We start from the raw sequence: 11,680 nt of genomic DNA, 5'->3' as shown, positions 1-11,680 counted from the left end.
AACTCTAGGAAGATAGAAGTTAAGGTACTATGGCTTTAGGAATGGACAGGGTACCAAAAGTAACAGGAATGCTTGGTGCATCCTTAAGTAAAATGTGAGAAGCTGATGCTGATGCCTCTTACATGCCAAGGTGATTAGGGACTGTTGACGTTGGAGTGGGCACACATGAATGGGCTATTAAACCATTTGAAATTCGATAAAAACACCATGCTAGTTTAGTTATAAAGGATTAGGGTGTTGGATAAGGGGGGATTTATTGGCAGAGATAACATTTGATTATAATTATCATGTTTTCAATAATGAATAATCTACTAAAACTAAGTATTGTTGGGTTTTTGTTAGCTTAAAATTAGCCCATATCTAGATAGGGATAGGGTTCTTAGGAGTGTGCCATGTTGCAAAATGACACTAATTACTATATGGCCCTGTTGTAACAAAAATAGAAGATCCAGCACAAATAAAATGATCGTATATATTTACCTGGGCTCTAACAGTTTTCAAAGTATAAATTAAACATTGTGTGTATTCTGTAAAACGAATTCCCTTATCTGATCATATACAATTGGTAACACTCTAATGTAAATGTTTTTTTAAAAATCTTAAAACCAAAAGAAAAAACACAGAAAAAACACAGACGACTTAATATGTTGTAGGAAATTTATTAAGAACAGAGTCAAACTGATTTTTCAGGATCGCTAACTCTGAACAGCCGAACTTGTAATGATAGTTAAACATTCATTTTTAGAATTAATTGTATCATTTTTAACTAATGCCTTTTTGTCCCTTAATATTCCTCTCCCTCTTCCTCTCCCTCACCCTCAATGGAGTCGACTCCAACCTCCTCGTAATCTTTCTCCAGAGCGGCCATGTCCTCTCTGGCCTCAGAGAACTCTCCCTCCTCCATACCCTCACCCACATACCAGTGCACAAAGGCACGCTTAGCGTACATCAGATCAAACTTGTGGTCAAGCCGAGCCCAGGCCTCTGCAATAGCAGTGGTGTTGCTCAGCATGCACACAGCCCTCTGGACCTTGGCCAGGTCTCCACCAGGAACTACAGTGGGCGGCTGGTAGTTGATGCCCACCTTGAAACCAGTGGGGCACCAGTCCACAAACTGGATGGAGCGCTTGGTTTTGATGGTGGCAATGGCAGCGTTCACGTCTTTGGGAACGACATCACCACGATACAAAAGGCAGCAGGCCATGTATTTACCGTGGCGTGGGTCACATTTCACCAACTGATTGGCTGGCTCGAAGCAGGAATTAGTGATTTCTGCCACGGTTAACTGCTCATGGTAAGCTTTCTCTGCAGAGATAACAGGGGCATAGGTGGCCAGAGGGAAGTGGATACGGGGATAGGGCACCAAGTTGGTCTGGAACTCTGTCAGATCAACATTGAGGGCACCATCAAAGCGAAGGGAGGCAGTGATGGAGGACACAATCTGACTGATCAACCTGTTGAGGTTTGTGTAAGAGGGACGCTCGATATCGAGGTTCCTACGGCAGATATCATAGATGGCCTCGTTATCAACCATGAAGGCACAGTCAGAGTGCTCCAGGGTGGTGTGGGTGGTCAGGATGGCGTTGTAGGGCTCCACCACAGCGGTGGACACCTGGGGAGCTGGGTAGACGGAGAACTCCAGCTTGGACTTCTTGCCGTAGTCGACGGACAGACGCTCCATCAGCAGGGAGGTGAAACCAGAGCCGGTGCCCCCTCCGAAGCTGTGGAACACCAGGAAACCCTGAAGACCGGTGCACTGGTCAGCCTGGAGATGGAGAGAGACAAATATGAGATACAAATTCAACAACTCATTTTGATATTTTGAATTTGTTTTAGGAATGTGTCACTCTATACATCAAGTTACCCACCAGTTTGCGGATCCTGTCCAGCACTGTGTCAATGATCTCCTTGCCGATGGTGTAGTGTCCTCGGGCGTAGTTGTTGGCAGCATCCTCCTTGCCAGTGATCAGCTGCTCAGGGTGGAACAGCTGGCGGTAGATCCCAGTGCGCACCTCATCTATGGAGAATAAGCAACAATTATAGGAGTGTTTGACTGACTGGTTAAAAACCTACACATGGCAGCAACTATGATAGTTTATCATATTTAATGAGAGTTTACCGATGACAGTGGGCTCCAGGTCCACAAAAACTGCTCTGGGGACGTGCTTTCCAGCTCCAGTCTCACTGAAGAAGGTGTTGAAGGAGTCGTCTCCTCCTCCACACGTCTTGTCACTGGGCATCTGTCCGTCCGGCTGGATCCCATGTTCCAGGCAGTAAAGCTCCCAGCATGAATTGCCAATCTGGACTCCAGCCTGACCGACGTGGATAGAGATGCACTCACGCTGTTGGGCAGAGAGAGAAGATTTGAATTACAGAATGTATTCAACTTGAAACATACCTTAAAAAATGAAACTTTACAACTGCTTTTATTTTTGGAACACTGTAAATGCCTAACACTTCATTGTGATGTTGTCAGTTAGCCTTTAAAAATGAGCTGCAAAATGGCGGTGCATCAGAAACCGTTTCAATTAATTATCCACACCATGCACGAAAAAGCCTTTAAAATTACAATTTTGTATAATATGAAATCCGTTTGAGCTTCAGTTTATAATTCATTTCAGAGTAACACATTGCAATGTTTGCCACTTGCAGACCCCCAGTACAGTGTTTCCAAACTCGTACACCCTTGCCTACATTTCATCTTGTGTTCAACCCTTTGTAATTCACCCAACTGCTCCTTCAATGAAAATCACTTGCATGTCTCCCCCTTCATACAAACGCATTTAAACAAGACATGTACACTTATTGTCAGTGAAAAATATTAATATTAAGACTCACTTCTAGTAGTTTCAACATCTTTTGTTAAGAGCATTTAAGAGACACTTGAAATTGCTTGTCTTTCATAAGCTTTGGTAGTTCTAGGGGCAGGAACATTGATTCTAAAATGTTCCATGTGTGTAAATATATAGCAATCCCTAATCTATCTGGTTAGGAACCACCTATAGGACCATGTATAAAATGTGCAAAATTACCGCGAGAGAAAGAGACGCGATGATTTAGGTCATGTTGCACTGTGTTTAAATCATCCACTGAGAATAAAAGCCTCCCATTCATTTACAATTGACACTAATTAATTATTTTAGATCTGTTTTTATTTCTAAAGGAGGGATGTATCATTTAACAAACACGCTTAATTATAATATAAAAGCTAAATAATTACTACAAAGCTAGTCAAGCTGAGTGTAGGATGCACTACAGAAATACATTGCATACATTTCTATTATGCGTGTATTCGTTTTTGTTGTCTCGAAGCAGCCATATTAACAATGCACAACCCTAATTACCTACAGTGGAGCAGAGGATGGCGACAGATACATCTATACGTTAAACCCTCTTCTATTCACAGACATTACATAAATAATAAATATAAATTCTTACCATGATTGCTTGTCAATATTATGCAATGTAATGAGACAAGCCGGAGGAGTGTACTCGTCTGAGGGGTGCAGTATCTGAGGCTGATATGGTGATGCACCAAACTAAATACTCTGCCTCTGCAGGAGAACAGGTGAATTGCGCCAACAAATGAAAACCCCTCCTTTTTCTGCCGCAGTAACTATTTCAGATCCAGACAGCAACCTGAGATTCTGTAACTGTGACATGAGTTTGGGACATTTGACAATGTACTGATTATTTGTCTCTGAGGTTTATTCTCCATTATAGGGATGCATGTCATCTTATTTGCTTTGGGTGTGAAATGGTTACTGCGGCAGAAAGAGGAGGAGTTTTTATTTGGCGCACTTCACCTGCTCTCCGATAGAGGCAGAGTGTGAGTGGTCCATTAAGCAGCAGATCATTCTCAGACTCGGACACACACTCTTCAGGCTTGTCGTATTACATTGCATAATAAAGACGAGCAATCATGGTGAGCATCATTTCTAGATATTTTATTTTCAATGTTAATGGTTGAGAGTGCATGTAAAGAAGAGTAAAGGATTTTAATCGTAAAATATTCATATGACGTCATCCTTTCTTCCCGTTTGCTGTAGTGGGTGATGGCTGTATATTGTGCGATAGTCAATATGGCTGCTGCTATGCAAATGATTAGCTGTCTTTCAATGCTTGATGAAAATGTAGCCTCATGCCTTTTGCAGTGCAAGCCAATATCTATTCCTGAGCTTCACTAGATTTGTAAATATACTATTACTTGTTTGTAATCTTGATTTTAAGACCTTTTTTTCTTTTAAGCTTTTATTAAAAATATAATTGAATGCACCTTGCTCTAAATATGTGTTTATGTTGTTATACATCCCAGTGAAATTATGATGTGGATGAAATATAGAATATCTCTGTTAAATATTTTTTCTGTAAAAATATATGAAAATGAATGGGAGACCTCCATTTCCAGTGGATGAGTGCGCCCTTTCTTTTCTTTTTTTTAAACGGACAGCACTCTGCAACATGTCTGACCTACATAATCCTCTCTCTTTCAATCATTCTGCATGCAATAAACCTGTTTCATGTGGAAGCAGGGACCATTTTAAAATGCATTTGGTCCTGTAAAATAAATTGTAGACTGAACCTCAAAACAGAGATGCTTTCACAGGAATAGTAAATGCTTGTCATGCAGTGGGGAGAATGAATCGAAACAGGCTCTGGTGCGCTGCCATTTTGAAGTTTGCTATCAGACAAAAAAACGTTCTATTGTTGAATAACTTGGCTGTCTGGTTTGAATGACCCACTTGTAAGAAGTCTAGCTACATCACTTACAGTATGTGTGTGGCTCTTTTAATAAAAAATTAAAGCAGTTGTGAACATTTCCTCTTAAAAAAACTATTTTTAAGTGCAAGGTTTGAGGTTAAATAAGATCTGTAATCCAAATCTTCTTTTTCTGCCCCCCAGCGTGAATGCATCTCTATCCACGTCGGTCAGGCTGGAGTCCAGATTGGCAATGCCTGCTGGGAGCTTTACTGCCTGGAACATGGGATCCAGCCGGACGGACGGATGCCCAGTGACAAGACGATTGGAGGAGGAGACGACTCCTTCAACACCTTCTTCAGTGAGACTGGAGCTGGAAAGCACGTCCCCAGAGCAGTTTTTGTGGACCTGGAGCCCACTGTCATCGGTAAGTGTCATCACCTGTGGCTGACATTTTATTTAAGCAAGTTGAAAGTCTACATTGTAAGCCACAAATGACTCCATGGCTGTTTTTGTCTCTTCAGATGAGGTGCGCACTGGGATCTACCGCCAGCTCTTCCACCCTGAGCAACTGATCACTGGCAAGGAGGATGCTGCCAACAACTACGCCCGAGGACACTACACCATCGGAAAGGAGATCATTGACACAGTGCTGGACAGGATCCGCAAACTGGTGGGCATATTTATAACCAAAGGGATTTAATCCTAATATTGATTTCAAATTACATTGCATAACTGTTCCCAAGGTGATGTTTGTCTCCCCCTTTGTTTCCAGTCTGACCAGTGCACCGGTCTTCAGGGTTTCCTGGTGTTCCACAGCTTCGGAGGGGGCACCGGCTCTGGTTTCACCTCCCTGCTGATGGAGCGTCTATCCGTCGACTACGGCAAGAAGTCCAAGCTGGAGTTCTCCATCTACCCAGCTCCCCAGGTGTCCACCGCTGTGGTGGAGCCCTACAACGCCATCCTGACCACCCACACCACCCTGGAGCACTCTGACTGTGCCTTCATGGTTGATAATGAGGCTATTTATGATATCTGCCGTAGGAACCTCGATATCGAGCGTCCCTCTTACACAAACCTGAACAGGTTGATCAGTCAGATTGTGTCCTCCATCACTGCCTCCCTTCGCTTTGATGGTGCCCTCAATGTTGATCTGACAGAGTTCCAGACCAACTTGGTGCCCTATCCCCGTATCCACTTCCCTCTGGCCACCTATGCTCCTGTTATCTCTGCAGAGAAAGCTTACCATGAGCAGTTAACCGTGTCAGAAATCACTAATTCCTGCTTCGAGCCAGCCAATCAGTTGGTGAAATGTGACCCACGCCACGGTAAATACATGGCCTGCTGCCTTTTGTATCGTGGTGATGTCGTTCCCAAAGACGTGAACGCTGCCATTGCCACCATCAAAACCAAGCGCTCCATCCAGTTTGTGGACTGGTGCCCCACTGGTTTCAAGGTGGGCATCAACTACCAGCCGCCCACTGTAGTTCCTGGTGGAGACCTGGCCAAGGTCCAGAGGGCTGTGTGCATGCTGAGCAACACCACTGCTATTGCAGAGGCCTGGGCTCGGCTTGACCACAAGTTTGATCTGATGTACGCTAAGCGTGCCTTTGTGCACTGGTATGTGGGTGAGGGTATGGAGGAGGGAGAGTTCTCTGAGGCCAGAGAGGACATGGCCGCTCTGGAGAAAGATTACGAGGAGGTTGGAGTTGACTCCATTGAGGGTGAGGGAGAGGAAGAGGGAGAGGAATATTAAGGGACAAAAAGGCATTAGTTAAACATGATACAATTAATTCTAAAAATGAATGTTTAACTATCATTACAAGTTCGGACATTGAGGGAGAGGGAGAGGAATAGGTCCAATAAGAAAAACCCCTTGAAAGCTTAATTCCTTACCAATACGCTGAAGCCCAAAATCTTGCCTTTGTACTAGAAATGTAACGTGTTTCTATTCCAAATGTGTCACTGTAGTTGCAAAAAAACAATTGGATGGTTTATGGAGTGTAAATAAACTTGGGAAAAGTACTTGTGTGTCTGTTTTGTTTTTCATATTTTCACAGTTTTAGGTCGTGTCTTTCAAAAACATGTTCCCATGTTGCAATATTACAAGTTTTGTCTACTGCCTTGCAAATATTTAAATGCTGCAAATCTATTTATTTTTACCAATTGTTTGCTATGCATTTAACTGCATCATGGTCGCATAGCATTGTGCCATTTGTTTTTTTGATCAAATTCAGAATAAAGCATTCACGGTCACCAACAAGGTACTACCGACCAATAAAGAGACTTGTATTTATATCAAGATTCCCCTAAATTCATATACGCCACCAGTGATCTCCGTCTAATTCAGAGACAATGGTGAGATTTGTGTTCAAACTTATTTAATGGTTTGCAATTTAAGATGCGATAACGGTCTTAAAAACAGTGTTGAAGTGAAAGGCTCTTCAAAAGTCATGATTTCCAGTTACCTGGAGACCCCTAGTGGTAGTTTTCTGTGAGAAAAAACGTTTAAAACGGTCAAAAGTAGGTGTGGTAACTGGGTCTGCAAGAAGATATTGCTCAATTCCAGTATTCAATATCGTTTTGGGATTTAGGCTTCATATGTCGATTCGCAACACAGGGTTGCCAAACAAAATGCAGTTGCAGCCTACTTCCTTTATGCTACAGAGGAAAAATACAATATAGTAGTTTGACATTTGAGCATCATTATATTAAATGTATTCTAAAATACACCATTTATTTATAGTTAATATATACACACAACAGTTTACTTGTTTTATCTGATAAACTCAACCTTTAGATTGAAATAGACTGAGATTAACTGTTCTAATTGCATAAAGATGACTTTACATCAAGATGTATTGCTGTCCCAGTTGTATTTATATATGTAAAACATACCTAAACAAATACGAGGTGAACTGAAAAACATGGCTTGAATGCATTTGAATCTATTATGTGATATGACTACCAGAGATTGCAGAATGCTTTAAGCATAAGTGCCAACTACAGAAACAAAACAATCGAAACTGCTCTATTAAAAAATAATGTCCCAACAGTACATGTGCCCTGTGGAGTGGTGTGAAAAGGAGAGCAAACAATAGTACAGTCAATAAACAATCTTTATTTTTTTGGGTTAATTAAAAGCATACATAATTTAATACTCCTCTCCTTCCTCATCATCCCCCTGACTATCAGCTCCAACCTCCTCGTAATCTTTCTCCAGAGCGGCCATGTCCTCTCTGGCCTCAGAGAACTCTCCCTCCTCCATACCCTCACCCACATACCAGTGCACAAAGGCACGCTTAGCGTACATCAGATCAAACTTGTGGTCAAGCCGAGCCCAGGCCTCTGCAATAGCAGTGGTGTTGCTCAGCATGCACACAGCCCTCTGGACCTTGGCCAGGTCTCCACCAGGAACTACAGTGGGCGGCTGGTAGTTGATGCCCACCTTGAAACCAGTGGGGCACCAGTCCACAAACTGGATGGAGGGCTTGGTTTTGATGGTGGCAATGGCAGCGTTCACATCTTTGGGAACGACATCACCACGATACAAAAGGCAGCAGGCCATGTATTTACCGTGGCGTGGGTCACATTTCACCAACTGATTGGCTGGCTCGAAGCAGGAATTAGTGATTTCTGACACGGTTAACTGCTCATGGTAAGCTTTCTCTGCAGAGATAACAGGGGCATAGGTGGCCAGAGGGAAGTGGATACGGGGATAGGGCACCAAGTTGGTCTGGAACTCTGTCAGATCAACATTGAGGGCACCATCAAAGCGAAGGGATGCAGTGATGGAGGACACAATCTGACTGATCAACCTGTTGAGGTTTGTGTAAGAGGGACGCTCGATATCGAGGTTCCTACGGCAGATATCATAGATGGCCTCGTTATCAACCATAAAGGCACAGTCAGAGTGCTCCAGGGTGGTGTGGGTGGTCAAGATGGCGTTGTAGGGCTCCACCACAGCGGTGGACACCTGGGGAGCTGGGTAGATGGAGAACTCCAGCTTGGACTTCTTGCCGTAGTCGACGGACAGACGCTCCATCAGCAGGGAGGTGAAACCAGAGCCGGTGCCCCCTCCGAAGCTGTGGAACACCAGGAAACCCTGAAGACCGGTGCACTGGTCAGACTGAAACAAAAGGAGAGAGAGACAATCACCATAACAGGTTGGAGAAAAAAAATCTCCAACACACACGAACGCGCACATGACCAATGAGGGCACGAGATAAGTTTGTGCACCGATGGAAGGCTGACAGGCAGGTAGGCCATCCAGTTATTTTAGCCGGGCCGGCTCAGATGATTGGTCGTGCTTATTACAGTGCCACGGCTTCCACAGATGAAATTTTTTAATGGATTTTTTGTCAAAGCACTTCAGATATTCATTGCTATCGGGATGTTAAGAGCATTCCATGGAATATAACACAAAGTGTATCTCGAGCCGGTTTCTCAAACTTACCTGCCCCACCTTTAACATGCTTTAGTTATACACCATGTTATAGTACTGTTTACAGAAAAAGAAACTCAAGTTTGTATTTTTGTTCCTTTAAAAAGGCCAATTGTAACCAACAAAAATAAAAGATGTACAATGAGATTTTCTGATCTGTTAACGCACCCTTTAAGTTTGTTATACCCCCTATTAAATGGGTGGGGGTGCATTATCTTTTCTGACAAATTATTGAGAATCAAACAATGTCCTAGCCTTCCAGCCTTATTAGGAAGGAACCTTGCTCTAAATATACCCACCAATTTGCGGACCCTGTCCAGCACCACTTCAATGAGCTCCTTGCCGATGGTGTAGTGTCCTCGGGCGTAGTTGTTGGCAGCATCCTCCTTGCCAGTGATCATCTGCTCAGGGTGGAACAGCTGGCGGTAGATCCCGGAGCGAATCTCATCTAAAAAATAGATTTAAATCAGAAATCCATTCAGGGTTTGTTTTTCTGAAACAAAGAGGAAACTATGACATTTCAATGTATTGAGTTTACCGATGACAGTGGGCTCCAGGTCCACAAAAACTGCTCTGGGGACGTGCTTTCCAGCTCCAGTCTCACTGAAAAAGGTGTTGAAGGAATTGTCTGTGCCACCAAGAGTCTTGTCACTGGACATCCGTCCGTCCGGCTGGATCCCATGTTCCAGGCAGTAAAGCTCCCAGCATGAATTGCCAATCTGGACTCCAGCCTGACCGATGTGGATAGAGATGCACTCACGCTGGAGGAAAACAGCAATGTGTAAAATGTACAATAAATATCGTCACACAGCTATAAGTTTTTCCATGTCTTATAAGATGCTTGAGATCATCACATGTTAAAGTGGGCACAATATCCGAAGGCATGGAGGGGGGGGGGGTTAAGCGTGGGGTTAAAATTAAAGGATCCTTTGTGAAGAACAGATACAACACCATCATGACCGAGTCAGTTGACATGTATTTACAGCCATGAAAAGGAATCAGTTCATCAAAATAAACACATAACCGATTGTCTGTGCATAAAATATGATTAAGGCAGAACACGATCTAAAGGCTTTATTGTCATATGCACAACAGCGTGCTTGTTGCCAATGCAAATCCTAAATCTCAGGCTCCTTTAACACTGTACTTCATGCACAGTATACTTAAGACATAGAAAGATATGAAATCGTGCAATAAAACAAATGGATGTGAGATATTGATGCATGTATACAAGAAATAAACATACAGGCAACAATTTTCGCATGTTGAGATTATATTACATTAAATATCTTTAGAGGGACATCATGTTTAGTCTACCTACAAAACAGAGCTGTGGTCATATTTTTCCCACACACATGCAGTTTTTAAACCAGTAGTATAATCTGTTAAATATAGATTAAAGTGTCTGATCGTACATTTATTTGGAAACCCAGGGGTGGCAGCAAGTCCCTTTAAAATATGCAGTTAAGCAGGAGTGTGACCAGAATACTTATATACTCAAACTGGGTCATTGTGCACACTGCAAAGACAGGGAAGGATTTGTTTTTAAAATGCCCAAAAATGTAATTAAAAAAGCTCCTCTCTCTCGGTTTAAAAAAAATACATAATAACCCTAAATAAGTCACATTAAAAAAGTTCGCATAAAACTTTGTTAGCAGACCTTTCACTGGAGGCATTGTTAACTCTTGTTAAAAGTTCTGCAATTAGCTTCTGCCATCAATATAAATTGATTACAATTATAATTCATGACATGTGCTCTATGTGGCTGGTTTAATTTAACATAACACGTTTTAAATGTTCCATACTCACCATGTTTCCTGTTGCTGTGTGTCGAGGGCTGGAAAACAGGATTAAGAGACTGAATTAACTCTCACAGCTGCGTTTCAAGGAGTGCTGCGTGAGATGCTGCTAGCACCAGGCTAGCTATGCAAGGCAATTTATACACAAGTTAAATTACAAGGAGGGGAGAGCAGATGGATCTGATTGGCCGAAGTCACAAGAGCTTCCTTCCTATTGGTTAAAGGAAAACCTTGATGTTCTTCGCAGGTGTTACAGAAAACATTAACGATGACGCTCGAGGATAATATAGACACGAGTTCTGTCATGCTTTGGAGGAATGGAAAATAATATTCAGGAAAACACAATTCATCCTAATGCAATGGACAAGTTCCATACCCAACATTTAACTTTAGCGTTAAAATGTTGCTTTCTTGTTTCTTTCTTATACTGGTGTCAGCAGTGGGTTTGAGAGTATATCGGACGTCACCTTGGTGATGTAAAATGTCTCTATAATTAGAAGTAATAGTCTAAGAAAAGTGGTCGTCCAGACTTTATTGAACCTTCGAGATAATTTTAAATTATACAAATTCTGTGTAAAGCCATGGTAGAAAAAGAAGAAGAAGAAGAAGAAGAAGAAGAAGAAGAAGAAGATGGACCTTTATTAATTAATGAAATTCAGTTTCTGTCGTACACACACACACGCGTTTTTATACAGGTCATACACAGTAGGCCTACACACTTTTTTTTTTAACATGCACA

At 42.4% G+C, this 11,680-nt stretch overlaps 2 protein-coding genes across 3 annotated transcripts; one reads left to right on the top strand and one right to left on the bottom strand.

Annotated features, from left to right (window-relative positions):
• Positions 1-643: 643 nt before the first annotated feature.
• Positions 644-11,074, bottom strand: LOC117537369 (tubulin alpha-1B chain-like). Of its 2 annotated transcripts, XM_034202557.1 has the most exons (5): positions 10,952-11,074; positions 9,681-9,903; positions 9,442-9,590; positions 7,901-8,827; positions 644-838 (listed from the first exon to the last, which is right to left on the bottom strand). In XM_034202557.1, the coding sequence occupies exons 1-5, from the start codon at positions 10,952-10,954 to the stop codon at positions 785-787; spliced, it is 1,356 nt and encodes a 451-aa protein (XP_034058448.1). In that variant the 5' UTR covers positions 10,955-11,074; the 3' UTR covers positions 644-784. The 2 variants fall into 2 exon arrangements, with proteins under 2 accessions (XP_034058448.1, XP_034058447.1); XM_034202556.1 differs by lacking the exons at positions 7,901-8,827; positions 9,442-9,590; positions 9,681-9,903; positions 10,952-11,074 and adding exons at positions 1,869-2,017; positions 2,120-2,342; positions 3,439-3,670 and having other exon boundaries at positions 644-1,765.
• Positions 3,683-6,723, top strand: LOC117537368 (tubulin alpha chain-like). The gene is made up of 4 exons (XM_034202555.1): positions 3,683-3,925; positions 4,903-5,125; positions 5,223-5,371; positions 5,474-6,723. Exons 1-4 carry the CDS (start codon positions 3,923-3,925, stop codon positions 6,452-6,454), a joined length of 1,356 nt encoding a protein of 451 aa, XP_034058446.1. The 5' UTR covers positions 3,683-3,922; the 3' UTR covers positions 6,455-6,723.
• Positions 11,075-11,680: the final 606 nt, after the last annotated feature.

This window comes from Gymnodraco acuticeps, unplaced genomic scaffold (genome assembly GCF_902827175.1).
Source record: "Gymnodraco acuticeps unplaced genomic scaffold, fGymAcu1.1, whole genome shotgun sequence".
NCBI lineage: Eukaryota > Metazoa > Chordata > Actinopteri > Perciformes > Bathydraconidae > Gymnodraco > Gymnodraco acuticeps.
The sequence above is the reverse complement of the archived record's forward strand: the minus strand, read 5'-3'. Positions and strand labels throughout refer to the sequence as shown.

Bases quoted from the DNA above. Each gene is read 5' to 3' on its own strand.
- LOC117537368 (XM_034202555.1), top strand. The intron at 5,126-5,222 runs GTAAGTGTCATC...TTGTCTCTTCAG, and splicing joins CCTGGAGCCCACTGTCATCG to ATGAGGTGCGCACTGGGATC. The intron at 5,372-5,473 runs GTGGGCATATTT...CTTTGTTTCCAG, and splicing joins TGGACAGGATCCGCAAACTG to TCTGACCAGTGCACCGGTCT.
- LOC117537369 (XM_034202557.1), bottom strand. The intron at 8,828-9,441 runs GTGGGTATATTT...CTTTTGTTTCAG, and splicing joins TGGACAGGGTCCGCAAATTG to TCTGACCAGTGCACCGGTCT. The intron at 839-7,900 runs GTTGGAGCTGAT...GATTACGAGGAG, and splicing joins TGGAGAAAGATTACGAGGAG to GTTGGAGTCGACTCCATTGA.